The sequence below is a fragment of the Eptesicus fuscus genome, chromosome 8 (genome assembly GCF_027574615.1).
Source record: "Eptesicus fuscus isolate TK198812 chromosome 8, DD_ASM_mEF_20220401, whole genome shotgun sequence".
Classification (NCBI taxonomy): Eukaryota; Metazoa; Chordata; class Mammalia; order Chiroptera; family Vespertilionidae; genus Eptesicus; species Eptesicus fuscus.
In genome coordinates this window covers 3,137,672-3,153,921 of record NC_072480.1, presented here as the reverse complement: position 1 = coordinate 3,153,921, position 16,250 = coordinate 3,137,672, and the positions used below count along the sequence as shown (strand labels likewise).

The following is a 16,250-nucleotide window of genomic DNA, read 5'->3' as shown; positions in this document are numbered from 1 at the left end:
TGCAAGTGGAAGGGTATTCCAGGCAACACTGAAAGGTTAGTTTTTAGGTATGGTTCTCCCCTCCTCCTTACTTTTGCTTGCAATACATTTACTAGCTTTTCAAAGATTGGTGATAAAACCGCTGACATTTCTCATTTCAAACCAAGATTTTTGCCATTTGGTGAAAGCACGTTTTCCAGAAAGGCAATGGGAGGCTTGACAAGTAAGCTCATTCAATCAAGTTCTCTGGTTTTTAACACTCTAAGTCGTGCTACAAATTATATTTTTAGGTACAGAGAGAGACCACAATGCATCGATTATTCAACTAGAGATGCTAAAGAATGATACTTTCCTTTTGGATATAAGAAGAATATGATGGATGATGCTGGCCACCACCAAGACTTCTGGAGTGACAGTTGCAGAGATTCCCATGGTTTAGAGCAGATGCTGATTAGAAGCTAATACAATGTCCTATGGCCAATTCAAATTCTGGACAACTACTCTGAGGTTTAAACTAATGTACTATTATCATCTGTTAAAATGTGTTTTTTTTTTTAATTCTATAAAGTATGTATAAGAAGCACTTTTGTTAAACATATGATGTTAAAAAACACCACTTTCTTCCTCCAGATAACGATGTTTCTCATTATCACTTGTGGGTTCAATACTGAAAACATCTAGGCTCAGTTCTTAGAGAACATTGTCTTGTAAATGTGAATCTAACTCTATGGCACTTCTTTGCTGTCAAAATGTCACCAACCTTCTCATTTTCTACAAATATTGAGCACCAATAAGGTATATGATCATGCAAGAACTCTACTATTTCTCACTTTCTACCAAAACAGAGCAGTCTCTCTTCAACAATTCTTTCTAGACTTAACATATTCTTCAGATTAATTGAAAATTAAATAAGCAAATTAAACAAGGAGGGTCTGATGAGGATGAGAAACAATTCAAATACAAATTAGTGATTTACTTTCCCTTTATTTTTTCTTCTATTCCCTCCCAAGTAGTAGAAAAGATGATTTGTGGGTTGAGTTACCCCTGGTCATAATTCTATGCTGTCTTCACCTACTAGAAAACTTGTCATAATAAACAATGTGCATTATTTTCTCAGACTACCAATTACAATCTTTCTAGTAATAAAATGTTATACAAGTAAGAAACAATGTGATACTTGCACCTTCAAATTTCATACAATAGATGCCTCTGAAACTTCTCAGAGAGTCTATTAGCACCTTTGAATAAGTTCATCTCCATTGTGTAGCGAAAATGCCTAAAATGAGAAGTACATTCTTTGCTGTCCATTGATAGCTCTGTGTACGTGTGAAAACATTGTTGCTGCTTTCTGGGAAAGACGAAAGATGTGGTCTGTGGTCTGAATATTTCCTTTGATGCATGACAGAGTAGACAAAATTCAAATCAAAGTTTATTAGCACAGTAAGGTCCTCTAAGCAGCTTCATCACAGAAGTTCCCAATTCTCTGCCATTTATAGAAGCATTTGGATTTCAGTTGTTGTAAGTCTGAGGCACTTGAGGAAAATGTTGACTTTCACCCATGGTCATCAAACCTCTGAGCTATCGGTGTGGTAGCTATGTGGGGACATCATGGGCTCACTGCTGCCTGAGCCCTTTGGAGCATCCTTCCTCCTGGCACTCCTCTTGCTCTTGCATATCACTGCTGCAACGGCAATGAGGCCAAGGGTGAGTAATCCCACTGCGAGGCCTCCCATGACCATGACCAGACTGACCTCAAAGCTGGGGCTGTTGTGCTCCCAGGGGAGGATGCTGTCAGGAGGAACTCTTCCTCTGGGGTCCTGCTTCTTCTTGGTTCGGTCCAGGGAAATGTGCTGGATGTTTGTTCCCCGGCTGTTTTTAGCCCCAATTGCCCATACCAGTGGGGGTGTGCTCCTGATCTTCCTCTTCTTCCTGCTCTTGATAGTTGGCTGCGGCTTTCCTGAACTCACTACAGAGTGGTACTGGTACTCCACACTTCTTTTGCCAATGCCTCTGTTGATGTTGTCTTTTGATTTTACTGTGTAGATTGTGTGTATGTACCATTCTCGGCCCAGAGCGACCTAAAAAACACAACACTGTTTGTTAGAAAATGGTAACTATGCCAACATAATTCATGACTATTTGCAAGAGAAATTATGGCTGTAATAATAAATGCTAATTTAATTTAGTGTGCTAAATTAATATACTTACTATTGTTGCATGTTTAGTATATGCAAGGCTTTCTGTAACACTCTAAATTATTTGTTTCAACAATTAAGGGAGCATGTGCTGGTAAATATTTTGTAATCTATAACTTGTAGTCATAGGATGTCAGAACTGTAAATAACCTTAGGTATCAGTCTAACTTACTAAGAATACATGGCAATTAAGTAACTTGCCCAATGTTACTCAACTAGTAAGTGGAATAGGCAGGACTAGAACTCAGATCTTTTGGATCTCTTCTCTAGTATGTCCTGCTGCATTTCCTATATAATAAAGAGGTAATATGCAAATTGACCATCACTCCAACACACAAGATGGCCGCCCCCATGTGGACACAAGATGACCGCCACAAGATGGCGAGCAGGGGAGGGCAGTTGTGGGAGATCAGGCCAGCAGGGGACAGCAGTTGGGAGGGACAAAGCCTGCAGGGGAGGGCAGTTGGGAGTGATCAGGCCTGCAGGGGAGGGCAGTTGTGGGGGACCAGGCCTGCAGGGGAGGACAGTTGGGAGGGGAAAGGCCTGCAGGGGAGGGCAGTTGGGAGTGATCAGGCCTGCAGGGGAGGGCAGTTGTGGGGGACCCAGGCCAGCAAGGGAGGGCAGTTAGGGGCAACAAGACCTGCAGGGGAGGGCAGTTAGAGGTGACCAGGCCTGCAGGGGAGAGCAGTTGGGGGTGACCAGGCCTGCAGGGGAAGACAGTTGGGGGGACCAGGCCTTCAGGGGAGGGCAGTTGGGGGTGACTGGGCCTTCAGGGCAGGGAGGGTAGTTGGGAGTGATCTGGCCATCAGGGGAGGGCAGTTGGGGTCAACCAGGCTGGCAGGGGAGGGCAGTTAGGGGTGACTGGGCCATCAGGGGAGGGCAGATGGGGGCGACCAGGCTTACAGGGGAGGACAGTTAGGGGGAATCGTGCTGACAGGGGAGCAGTTAGGTGTCAATCAGGCTAGCAGGGGAGTGGTTAGGGGGTGATCAGGCATGCAAGCAGGTGAGTGGTTGGGAGCCAGTAGTCCTGGATACTGAGAGGGATGTCTGACTACCCGTTTAGGCCTGATCCCACTGGGACATCCCTCAAGGGGACACCCCCCCCCCCATGCATGAATTTCATGCACTGGGCCTCTAGTTTACATATAAGACTATAGAAAAGTTTTCTGCTTTTCCAGAGCTTGAAAAGAAGGGACTTTCTGATGGTCCTTTGGAGCCTTTAGGATTTAGAAGAGGTCAAATGCTTCCAGAGTTAACAGTAATAACAGAAACAAAAATATATACTTCTACTTCAGAATAACAAAATGTGTTTCCTTAAGATTCTCTCTTTAGTTTGAATAAGGATAACACATTTCTCCGACACATTCTATCTGAACAATTTTTAGTAAATATCCTAAAAGTCCCAATGATTCAAAATGTGAACACATCTTTGAATTTGTCTTACTTATTTGCTTGATGTAGTTATGGTCACCTGTGTCTGTTTTTACTGTCTATCTCTAGGTTACAATTCTCTATCTTGGTTTATAAAGTCTTTGAGAGTAGAGATTTATGTGCTGTGTACATTGTTTGTCTGAGTCCAGCAGTTCACACAAAAATGGTCATGAAAAGTCAACAGGAAGGAAATTTTGCATAAGGAAAGCAGAATTCCCACCCATCAGATTTATATTTCTTCTGGGCTGAATAAGGATCTTTATTAAACATTGACTTAAAAAATAATGATACATTAATAAAAATAATAATAGCTAGTGTTAATTAAATGCTCACCATGTGTGCAGTATGGTTGGTTGTGGTTTACATGCATTGCTCAATGTTCACATACACCAAATGGCATATTATTATTACTGTATTACAAATGAGACATCTGAGGCATTTAAATATTAAGTAACTTGCATGTGGTTACATAGCTATTGTAAGAGAACTTGGTATTGGCCCACCTGAAAGAGTGGTGTTGAGTCCACTTTAAATCCATCGGATCCAGGCTGATTCACTAAAAGAGTAGCTTCAGGGTCATCTGCTGCCAGTTTGGCATTAAACAGAATATTTCCAAAACTGGTGGCTTGTGTCTCTGGCTGAGCTTTGTCCTTTAAGAAATAAGAAAAATAAGGATTGCTGTAGAAAATGCCAAATCATACAAGCTTAGAATGTTTTCCTATTAATTTTGTACAAGTACAAATTACCATAAAATGTCACAATTTAGTTTCATTTGAAAAGATGTTATTATATTAAAACATAAGACAAAAATGCTTAACTTTGAATATGTACCTAGTTCATTGTTTGGATCAAAGCACTTACCCTAAGTAAAAAAATGTAGTTTTGGCAGAGACTGCGCCCTCTTGAAGGGGAGAGCAGCTGTGTTTGGAAGCCCAGCCTTACCTCCAACCAGGGAGACCTCGGATACATCCTGAGACCCTACAACACAACGCTAAGGGACCAGCTGCCTCAGCTGCGAGCCGACGAACACCGGGACTCTAGCCTCCCTGACCATGGGCACCTAAAACGTCTGTCCAGGGGGAGACAAACGGCTCCAAATACGCGGATGGGCCCGGTGCCTTCTCACAGAGCAGATAGAAGGAACAGCTGAATCAAACAACACCCACCTGGAATTGGTGAATTAACACAGCTGGTGAGGCAATCCATGGACAGAAAGGTTTAGGTGCCATGTTTTCTGATGGTCTTAGGCAACCCTGCTAGCAGTTCTCAACCTGTGGGTCGTGACCCACAGGTTGAGAACCGCTGCTATAGAGCCTAAGACCATTGGAAAACACAGATATTTACATTACGATTCATTAACAGTAGCAAAATTAGTTATGAAGTAGCAACAAAAATAATTTTATGGTTGGGGGTCACCACATGAGGAACTGTATTAAAGGGTCGCGGCATTAAAAAGGTTGAGAACCACTGCTGTAGAGCTATGAACTTCCCTCTCAGGACTGCTTTCACTGTTTGCCATAGATTTTGGATTGTTGTGTTTTTATTGTCATTTGCTGCCATGATGTTTTTTATTTCTTCTTAGATCTCTCTGGTAGTCCAGTCATCCTATCTAATAAAGAGGAAATATGCTAATTGACCTTCACACTGTCCCAGAGATGGTAGCACCCACAGCCAATAAGGAGGGATATGCTAATTGACTGCCACACCCTCAAAGATGGTGGCACGCACAGCCACAGATGGCAGTGCCCAGTCCCCTCAGCACTGCCGGCGGGGGGGAGGGGGCAGGCACACGGCAAGACCTCCAGTGCCCCCAGTCCCCTCAGCGCCCCCGATGCCCAGAGTCAGTCCGAGGAACAGAAAAGCCTCAGATGGCAGCTGCCCAGCTGCCCAGGGCCACCCGAGGCTCAGATAACCATGGCTGGCCAAGGATTGTGCTGCCGGGAGTGGCTGGCCAAGGATTGTGCTGCCGGGAGTGGCAACAGCAGAGGTGTGATGGGGCATCCACTTCCTCTGATTGCTGGGTCGCTTCCAACTCTTGAGGGCTCCTGGACTGTAAGAGGGGGCAGGCCAGGCTGAGGGACCCCCCTCCAGTGCATGAATTTTCATGCACTGGGCCTCTAGTTGTTTAGTAGCATGGTATATAGCATCCAGATGTTTGATTTTTTAATTGTTTTATTGTAGTTGATGCCATTGTGATCTAAGAAGATGCTTAACCTTTTGCACTCGGATGTCGACTCTGACTCGACACGGTTAGCATTAGAATAAAGGAATTGAGAAAAAAGCAAGCGAGTGAAAAGGATTAATATGATTTCAATCTTCTTAAATTTGAGGAGACTTTGCCTGTGTCCCAACATATGGTTTATCTTTGAAAATGACCTATGTGCACTTGAGAAGAATGTATATTCTGTGGCTTTGGGGTGAAATGTTCTGAAGATGTCAATTAATTCCATCTGATCTAGTGTGTCATTTAAGATTGATATTACTTTGCTGATATTTTGTTTAGAGGATTTGTCCAGTGGTGTTAGTGGGGTATAAAAGTCCCCTACTATGACTGTATTGCTGTCAATCTCTCCCTTGATATCCTCCAGAAGTTTTTTTTTTTTACATATTTGGATGCTTTTGTATTGGGTGTGTATATGATTACCAGAGTTCTATCTTCTTGTTGGATTGCTCCCTTTAGTATTATGAAGTGGCCTTCCTTATCTCTTGTTATGTCCTTCACTTTCAGATTTAATTTTTCAGACATAAGTATTGCTACCCCAGCTTTTTTTCATTTGCATTCACCTGAAATACCTTTTTGCATCCCTTCACCAACAGTCTGTGTGAGTCCTTTTTTCTGAGGAGGGTTTCCTATAGACAGCAGATATATGGGTCATGATTTCTTATCCACTCAGCTATCCTATGCCTTTTGTTTGGGTCATTTAATCCATTTACATTTAAAGTTATTATTGATAGGTACTTGTTTATCACCATTTTTATTCTTTATGCCTGTGTTACTTCTTTACTTCTTATATCTTTTTTTTTTTTTTAAAAAAGCAGACCCTTTAGTATTTCTTACATTGCTAGTTTGATGGTGATAAACTCCCTTAGTCCTTTTTTGTCTGTGAAGCTCCTGATTTCACCCTCAATTTTGATTGATAGCCTTGCTGGGTACAGTATTCTTGGATTCAGACACTTGCTTTGCATGACTTTGTATATTTCATTCCAATCCCTTCTGGCCTGATGTGTTTCTGTTGAGAAATCGGTTGCTATTCTGGTGGGAGATTTTTTGTAGGTAACTTTCTGTCTCTGGCTGCTTTTAAGATTCTTTGTCGTTGGTGTTTGCCAATTTAATTATAATGTGTCTTGGCATCGGTCTTTTGGGGTTCATTTTGTCTGGAACTCTGTGAGCTTCTTAAACTTGTGTGAGTTTTTTCTTCCTGATATCAGGGAAGTTTTCTGTCATTACTTTTTCAAACAGGTTTTCTATTCCTTGCTCAGTTTCCTCCCCTTCTGGCACCCCTATTATGTAGATGTTGTTTCATTTCTTAGAGTTCCAATGTTCCCTTAGGCTCTCCTCTTGTTTTTTAAGCTTCTTTTTTCTAGATGCTGTTCTGCTTGGGTATTTTTTCCTACCTTGTCTTCTAGCTGACTGATGTGGTCCTCCCTTCTTCTAGTCTACTGTTGATGCTTTCTATTGAGTTCTTTATGGCAGTGATGTCATTTTTCATTTCTTCTTGGTTCTTCATTTCGTCTTTGTTCTTACACATATTATTGAATTTGTCTTCCAATCTTTTCAGCAACCTTATGACCATTTCTCTGAATTCTTTCTCTGACATATTGCTTGCCTCCATTTAGTTTGCTTCCTTTTCTGGTGATGCCTCCTTTTCTTTCGTTTGTGGGCTGTTTTCTTGTCTCTTCATGGTCTCTCCTCTCCAGGCATCTGCTTATGTAGGTCTCTATCCTGCCTTGACTTAAAGGCACAAAATACAACACAACAAGGCACAACAGACAAGGCACTGAACACAAATGTATTCATGATACTAATAACCCCAAATAAAGGTGACCACCAGAGAAAAGAGAAATAGGGGTTAAAAAAATAAGAGTGTAGAAATGATATTGAGAAAAGGAAAAAAAGTAAGAGAGTAAAGAAAGAGAATAAAAAAGAAGGGTGAAAATATTTATATGGGGAGAAAACTCCAATAGAACAACAAGTAATCCAAAAAAGATGCAAACAACTAACACCCAGTAATGAATGCAAACTACAAACAACCACCAATAAAAAGCGAGGAGAGGAAAAAAAGAAGTAAAACAATAGAATCAGCACACAAACAAACAAACAAAAAATAATCTAATCAACAATCAAACTAACAATAACAATATTATTGTTACTTTGCGCAGCCAAACTGTGGGTTGATTTCTAGAGTTTCCTTCAATTAGCAGCCTTGTGGACCCCCTTCCACATCCACGAACTACACTGGCCCCAAAGTCTACAGATTTTGTGTGGCGCAGACTTCCTCTGAACCTCTAAATCCCGCTGTGCACATTTCTCCCTTCAGCCTGGATCACAGACCTCACCTTTCTATGGGTGAAATCTGACCTTTTCTTTCCCTATCCGAAGGGCAAAACAAAAGAAAAAAAAAACATAAATAAAAAAACACAACAACAAAAAACAAACAAAAAAAGAAAGAGATAAAAACAATTGGATAGTGAAGAAAGAGAAGACAGAAGTGTGTATGGACATGGAACAGGGGATCAGAAATTAGATATATAAGTAGGATGAATTTTTAACAGGGGGTAAAAAGAAGGAATAGGGAAAATCTAAAGCAGGAATAGGGTAAGAGAAACAGGACAACAAAAGGGAGAAAATGAGGAAGCGATTGTTGGCATAAACGTAATGTTGAGATAGAGTAAAATGATGCTATAGGAAAAATGAAAATAGAATGTAGAATATTAATCCAAAAATAAAATAAAATAAAGAGAAAATAAAATGAACCTTTAAAAAAGGTAAAATAGTAGTAGTAATAATACTGATTAAAAATAAAAATATAATAATTAAAAAGGTAAAATCAAGTGAGAAAAAAAAAGAAAAATACTTAATTTCTTAAGTAAAAGATAAAAAATAAAAATGTGCAGTAGTGAAGGTCATTCACTTCCTCTACTGTTCTGTTTGGCACGCCTGTTTCCTGTCAGGTAGTCAGGACAGTATTGAAGTTCCCTGCATTTGACAGCTTCTCTGTGTTGTAAGCCACAATCTTGTTTTCAAGTAGGCAGTATTTCTTTGTTACTCAGCCTGCTTGTGGTTGTATTTACACAAGAGTCAGTTTGTGATTCAACTCCTTGATGGCAGTGTTTCTGTATTGACATCCAGGGCTATAAATCCTCTCAACCCAGTATTTAGAATTTGTTTTCCCTGCTGCACCTAATACTGGTTTGGGGGTATGGACTGCCCCAGAGCTGGTTTTCTGATTATTTCTCCCCGCTCTGATCTCCAGGTTCCACAAAAACAACTTTCCCCTGCAGTCTCTGAAAGTGTTTTTAATTGGGTGATCCTAAGTACTGTGCTTAGTAATCAAAAGCAAGGATTTAAAGATAAAAAAGAGCCAGAGTAAGTGTGCGAACTTTTGACTTTTTCGCCATGGCACTGCGCATGAATTTGCTCAGGTCTCTGTGCATGTCTTTTCCCCCTAGCACAATGTAGCCAGTTTAATGGTAAAGTTTCAGGCTGATTTTTTGTGTGCAGCCAAACTATGGGTTGATTTCTGGAGTTCCCTTCAGTCAGCAGTCTTGTGACCCCCTTCCACATCCACGAACTACACTGGCCCCAAAGTCCGCAGATTTTGTGTGGCACAGACTTCCTCTGAACCTCTAGATCTTGCTGTGCACATTTCTCCCTTCAGCCTGGATCGCAGACCTCACCTTTCTCCGGGCGAAATCTGACCTTTCAATGAGAAAGTGAAGAGCTTGTCCAGGTCCACTTATTTGCGCTGCTTGAGATCCAGTGTTTGTGGGTTCGCTGCTGTTCCCTGGGTGTTGTGTTTGTAGGGTCCCATGAGTTATCTGATTCTTCCCAATTGAAGGTATGGATAGGCTTCTGATCACAGCCACTCTCCCCTTTAAGATGGAGTGATCTCTGCGGTAGAGCTGGTTGCTCCAGGAGAGATTTAAAGTGCAGTGGAGGCTGCACAGTCAGGGGAGCCCAGTCTGGCAGCCCCCAACAGACGCTTGGAATATAGCTGTCCCTCACTCACAAATAAACACTCCCCATACGTCCACACACGCTCCTTTCATTCTCTCACTCACACACTATCTTGCAGCCTGCCTTCCTGTTGGCAGCCATATTCTTATCTCTAGTGTTCTACATTTTCTTTTTCTTTTAGCATTATTTTACTCTATCTTAATTTTTCCTTTATGCCAACACTCTCTTCCTCACTTTTCCCCTTTATTGTCCTGTTTCCCTTACCCTATTTCTGCTTTAGTTTTTCTCTCTCCTTTTTTTTTACTCCCTGTTAAAAACTGATCTTACTCATATATCTAATTTCCTCTCCCCTGCTTCAAGTCCACGCACACTGCTCTCTTCTCTTTCTTCAATATCCAAAATTTTTTTTCTTCCTCTCTCTTTTTTTTTCCTTTTCCTTTCTTTTGTCTTGTTGTTGTTTGATTTTTGGTTAGTTTTTTTCTCTCTTTTTTTTGCTTCTGTTTTCCTCACCTCGTTGTTCTCTTCTTCTACTTATATCTTAATTAATTCCAACCACCATCTAGGCCTACCTACCCTCTATTCTCCTTTTCCAATAGTAAATGAATACATAGATAAATAGATTAAATAAAGGGTAATTTTTTTTAAAAAAATATATATATATATAAATTTTCTCATATATATATATTTTTAAAATATATGTTTTTTTCTATTTTGTTTTTTACTTTTCTTCTTATACACTCATTCTCTTTATACCTCCTCTATACTGAATTGTGGCCATTTCCCCATTTTTTCAATTCCTTGACCTTACCTTCTGAAAATAAGCTTTGCCTCCTCAGATTCCTCTGGGTGTTGGTTATTTGAGTATTTGTTGTTGGCATTTTTTTGGATTAATTGTTATTTTATTGGAGTTTTCTCCCCATATACATATATTTTCCCCCTTTTTTCTTCTCTTTCTTTTCTCTCTTACATTTTTTCATTTTCTCAATATAATTTTTGCACTCTTTTCTACCCCCTAATTCTCTTTTCACTGATGGTCACCTTAATTTTGGATTATTAGTATTGTGAATACATTTGTGTTTTGTGCCCTGTGCATTGTGTGTTATTGTGTTGTATTTTGTGCCTATAAGTCAAGGTGGGAGAGAGCGAGCAACATAACCAGACACCCTGAGAGGAGCAATCATGGGGAGACAAAGAAAACAGCCCGCATATGAAAGAAGAGGAAGGAATCACCAGGAAAGGAAGTAAACTAAATAAAGGCAAAAAAATTGTTAGAGAAAGAATACAGAACAATGGTCATAAGGTTGCTGAAAAGTATGGAAGACAAATTCAACAACATGTGTAAGAACCAAGAGTAAATGAAGAAGAACAGTAGACTAGAAGAAGCAGAGGACGACATCAGTGATCTATAAGACAAGGTAGGAAAAAATACCCAAGCAGAGCAGCATCTAGAAAAAACAATTTAAAAAAAGGAGGAGAGCCTAAGGGAATTTGTGGCAACATAAAATGAAACAATATCCACATAATAGGGGTACCAGAAGGAGAGGAAACTGAGCAAGGAATAGAAAACCTGTTTGAAGAAATATTGACAGAAAACTGCCCTGATATTGGGAAGAAAAATCCCACAGAAGTCCAAAAAGCTCACAGAGTCCCAAACAAGATGAACCGAAAAAAGACCAACAGCAAGACACATTATAATTAAATTAGCAAACATCAAAGACAAAGTAAGAATCTTAAAGGCTGCCATAGAGAGACAGAAAGTTACCTACAAAGGATCTCCCATCAGACTACCAACTTATTTATCAATAGAAACACATCATGTCAGAAGAGAATGGAATAAAATATACAAAGTCATGCAAAGCCAGGATCTGAATCCAAGAATACTATACCCAGAAAGGCTATCAATCAAAACTGAGGGTGAAATCAGGAGCCTCACAGACAAAAAAGGACTAAGGGAGTTTATCACCACCAAACCAGCAATGCAAGAAATTCTAAAGGGTCTGCTATAAGAAGAAGAAATAGGAAGTAAAGAAGGAACACAAGCATAAAGAATAAAAATGGTGACAATCAAGTACCTATCAATAATAACTATAAATGCAAATGGATTAAATGCCACAATCAAAAGACATAGTGTAGTTGAGTGGATAAGAAATCATGACCCATCTATCTGATGTCTACAGGAAACCTACCTCAAACAAAGAATTTACAGAGACTGATGGTGAAGGAATGCAAAAAGGTATTTCAGGCAAATGGAAATGAAAAAAAAGCTGGGGTAGCAATACTTATATATGACAAATTAGACCTCAATGTGAAGGGCATAACAAGAGACAAGGAAGGCCACTTCATAATAAAAAAAGTGAGCAACTCAACAATAAGATATAACTCTTATTGTAATCATGTATGCACCCAATACAGGAGTACCCAAATACAAAAACCAAACAAACAAAAAAACTCTGGAGGATATCAAGGGAGAGATTGACAGCAAAATAGTCATTGTAGGGATCTTTAATACTCCACTAATACCACTGGACAAATCCTCTAATAAAAAATCAGCAAAGAAACATCAATACTAAATGACTCATTAGATCAGATGGAATTAATTGACATCTTCAGAACATTTTCCTCAAATCCAGAGAATATACATTTTTCTCAAGTGCACATGGGTCATTTTCAAAGAAAGACCACATATTGGGACACAAGCAAAGTCTCTTCAAATTCAAGAAGTTAGAAATTATATCAACCATCTTCTCAGATCAAAATGGTATAAAACTAGAAATCAACTACAATAATAACAGTAAATACAAACAAACACCTGGAGGCTAAACAGCATGCTATTAAACAATGATTGGATTACCAAAGAGATCAAAGAAGAAATAAAAAGCATCATGGCAGCTAATTACAGCAAAAACTGAACAATCCTACATCTATGGGACATAGTGAAAGAAGTCTTGTGAGGGAAGTTCATAGCTCTACAGTCCTACATAAAAAAAAAAAAAAAAAAAAAAGTCGAAACCGGTTTGGCTCAGTGGACAGAGCGTCGGCCTGTGGACTCAAGGGTCCCAGGTTCGATTCCGGTCAGGGGCATGTACCTTGGTTGTGGGCACATCCCCAGTGGGGGGTGTGCAGGAGGCAGCTGGTCGATGTTTCTCTCTCATCAATGTTTCTAGCTCTCTATCCCTCTCTCTTCCTCTCTGTAAAAAATCAATAAAATATATTTAAAAAAAGAAAAAAAAGAGAGAAAAAATGGTAATAAATTATCTAAACCTAGAACTAAAAGAGTTAGAAAGAGAGCAATAAAAAGAGCCCAGTGCAAGCAGAAGGAAATAATAAAGATCCAAAAGGAGATAAATGACATAGAAAACAAAAACAAAACAAAACAAACAAAAACAATACAAAAGATCAACAAAACCAAGCGCTGGTTCTTTGAAAGGATAAACAAGATTCATGCACCTCTAACCAGGCTTATCAAGAAGTAAAGAGAGAGGACCCCAATAAACAAAACCAGAAATGAAAGAGGTGAAATAAAAACCGATCCCACTGAAATACAAATGACTATGAAAAAATACTATGAACTATTGTACTCCAACAAAATGGCCAAACTAGATGAAATGGACATATTCTTAGAAAAATACAAGCAACCAAAACTCAATCAAGTAGAATAAAAAACCTGAATAGGCTGATAACTACCAAAGAAATTGAAGCAGCGATATAAAATTTTCCAGCAAACAAAGGCCCTGGTCCAGACGGTTTTACTGGGGAGTTCTACCAAGAATTCAAAGAAGAAGTAAAACCTAGCCTTCTCAGACTATTCCAAAAAATTCAAGAGGAAGGAACACTTCCAAGCACTTTCTATGAAGCCAGCATTACCCTAATCCCAAAACCAGATATAGAAACCACAAAAAAGAGAACTACAGGGCATTATCCTTAATGAACATAGATGCTAAAATCCTTAACAAAATTCTAGCAAATTGGATTCAGCAATACATTAGAAAGATCATACACCATGACCAAGTGGGATTTATTCCAGGGAAGCAAGGGTGGTGCAATATCCGCAAATCAATAAATGTGATACATCACACAAACAAAATGAGAGACAAAAATCACATAATCATATCAATTGATGCAGAAAAAGCATTGGACAAAATCCAACACCCTTTCTTGATAAAAACTCTCAGCAAAGTTGGATTAGAGGGATCATACCTCAACATAATAAAAGCCCTATATGACAATCCTATAGCCAACATCATACTCAATGGGCAAAAACTAAACTCAGTTCCTCTAAATACAGGAACAAGACAGGGATGCCCACTCTCACTACTCCTGTCAACATATTATTGGAAGTGCTAGCCAGAGCAATCAGAAAAGAAGAAGAAATAAAAGGCATCAAAATTGGAAAAGAAGTAAAACTATCCTTATTTGCAGATGACATGATACTATACATACAAAACCCCAAAGACTCCATCAAAAAACTACTAGACCTAATAAATGAATTTGGCAATGTAGCAGGATACAAAATTAACACCCAGAAATCTATGGCCTTTTTATACACCAATAATAAACTCACAGAAAGCAAAATGAATAAAACAATCCCATTTACCACTGCACCAAAAAATTAAGATACCTAGGAATAAACTTAACTAAAGATGTAAAAGTCCTGTACTCAGAAAACTATAGGACATTGAAAAAAGAGATAGAGGGAGACATAAACAAATGGAAGAACATACCATGCTCATGGATTGGTACAATCCACATCATTAAAATGTCCACACTACCCAAAGGCATATACAGATTCAATGCAATCCCTATTAAAATACCAACGACATATTTCAAAGATCTAGAACCAACTTTCCAAAAATTCCTCTGGAATATAAAAAGACCCTTAATAGCCACAGAAATACTGAGAATGAACAACAAAGTTGGAGGAAACACAATACCAGATATCAAGCTATATTATCAAGCCATGGTTGTCAAAACTGTCTGGTTCTGGCACAAGAATAGACATATAGACCAATGGAACAGAACAGAGAAATCAGAAATCGACCCAAGCCATTATGCTCAATTAATATTTGACAAAGGAGGCAAGTGCTTAAAATGGAGTCAAGATAGTCTCATCAATAAATGGTGCTGGGAAATTTGGCCAGATACATGCAAAAAAATGAAACTAGATCAACAACTTACACCATAATCAAAAACAAACTTAAAATAGCTAAAGGACTTAAATGTAAGATGGGAAACCATAAAAATACTACAAGACTCCATAGGCAGCAAAATAGCAGACATGTTGTAGCAGTATCTTTACAGATAAGCTCCTAGGGCATTGGAGACTAAGGAGAAAATAAACAAATGGGACTACATCCAAATAACCATCTTCTGCACAGGAAAGGAAACCATCAACAAAACAACAAGAAAGCCCACTGCATGGGAGAGCATGTTTGCCAATAATATTTCCCTTAAGGGTTTCATCTCAAAAATTTACAGAAAACTCATACAACTAAAAAAAGGAAGATAAACAATAAAAAAAATGGGCAAAGGATGTAAATAGACACTTTGATAGAAGACATACAGAAGGCACAGAGACATATGAAAACATGCTCGAAGTCACTAATCACCCAAGAGATGCAAATCAAAACAACAAAGAAATACCATCTCACACCTGTCAGAATGGCTATCATCAACAAATCAACAAACAACAAGTGCTAGTGAGGATGCGGAGAAAAAGGAACCCTCGTGCACTGCTGGTGGGAATGCAGACTGGTACAGCCACTGTGGAGAACAGTATGGAGTTTCCTCAAAAAGTTAAAAATGGAGCTCCCATTTGACCCATTGATTCCACTTCTAGGACTATATACCAAGAAATCAAAAACACCAATCAGAAAAGATATATGCGCTCATATGCTCATAGTAGCACAATTTACCATCGCTAATATTTGGAAACAGCCAAATATCAGCAGATGAGTGGATTAAAAAACTATGGTACATCTACACAATGGAATACTATGCCGCTCTTAAAAAGAAGAAAATTTTACCATTTGCAACAGCATGGATGGAGCTGGAGAGCATTATGCTAAGTGAAATAAGCCAGTCAGAGAAAGATAAATATCACATGATCTCACTCATATGTGGGGTATAATGATCAACATAATTTGATGAACAAGAATAGATCCAGAGACAAATGGTGGGGGAGGGGGATTAGCGCGCAACCAAAAAACTTGTATGCATACATATTAGCATAAACAGTGGACACAAACACTGGTGTAGTGAGGGCTTGCCCAGTGTGGGTATGGCTGAGGGCAGGGTCAATTGGGGGAAAAGGAGACATATGTAAAACTTTAGACAATAAAAAGTATAAATAAATAAAAAAGTAGTTTTAATTATAGTTGATATTCAACATTACATTAGTTTCAGGTGTACAGCAGAATGGTTAGATCTCTATATATAAAAGCCTAAGTGACTGAATGACTGGTCAACTG

At 39.1% G+C, this 16,250-nt stretch overlaps 1 protein-coding gene across 1 annotated transcript in view; it reads right to left on the bottom strand.

Annotated features, from left to right (window-relative positions):
- Positions 1-977: 977 nt before the first annotated feature.
- Positions 978-16,250, bottom strand: part of FREM2 (FRAS1 related extracellular matrix 2) — a 363,685-nt gene continuing 348,412 nt past the window's right edge. Inside the window, exons 23-24 of the mRNA XM_008160427.3 lie at positions 4,109-4,255; positions 978-2,057 (exon numbers count right to left, since the gene is read on the bottom strand). Of these exons, the coding sequence (XP_008158649.2) occupies positions 1,545-2,057; positions 4,109-4,255 (660 nt within the window). The 3' untranslated portion in view covers positions 978-1,544. The remainder of the gene's footprint in view (positions 2,058-4,108; positions 4,256-16,250) is intronic.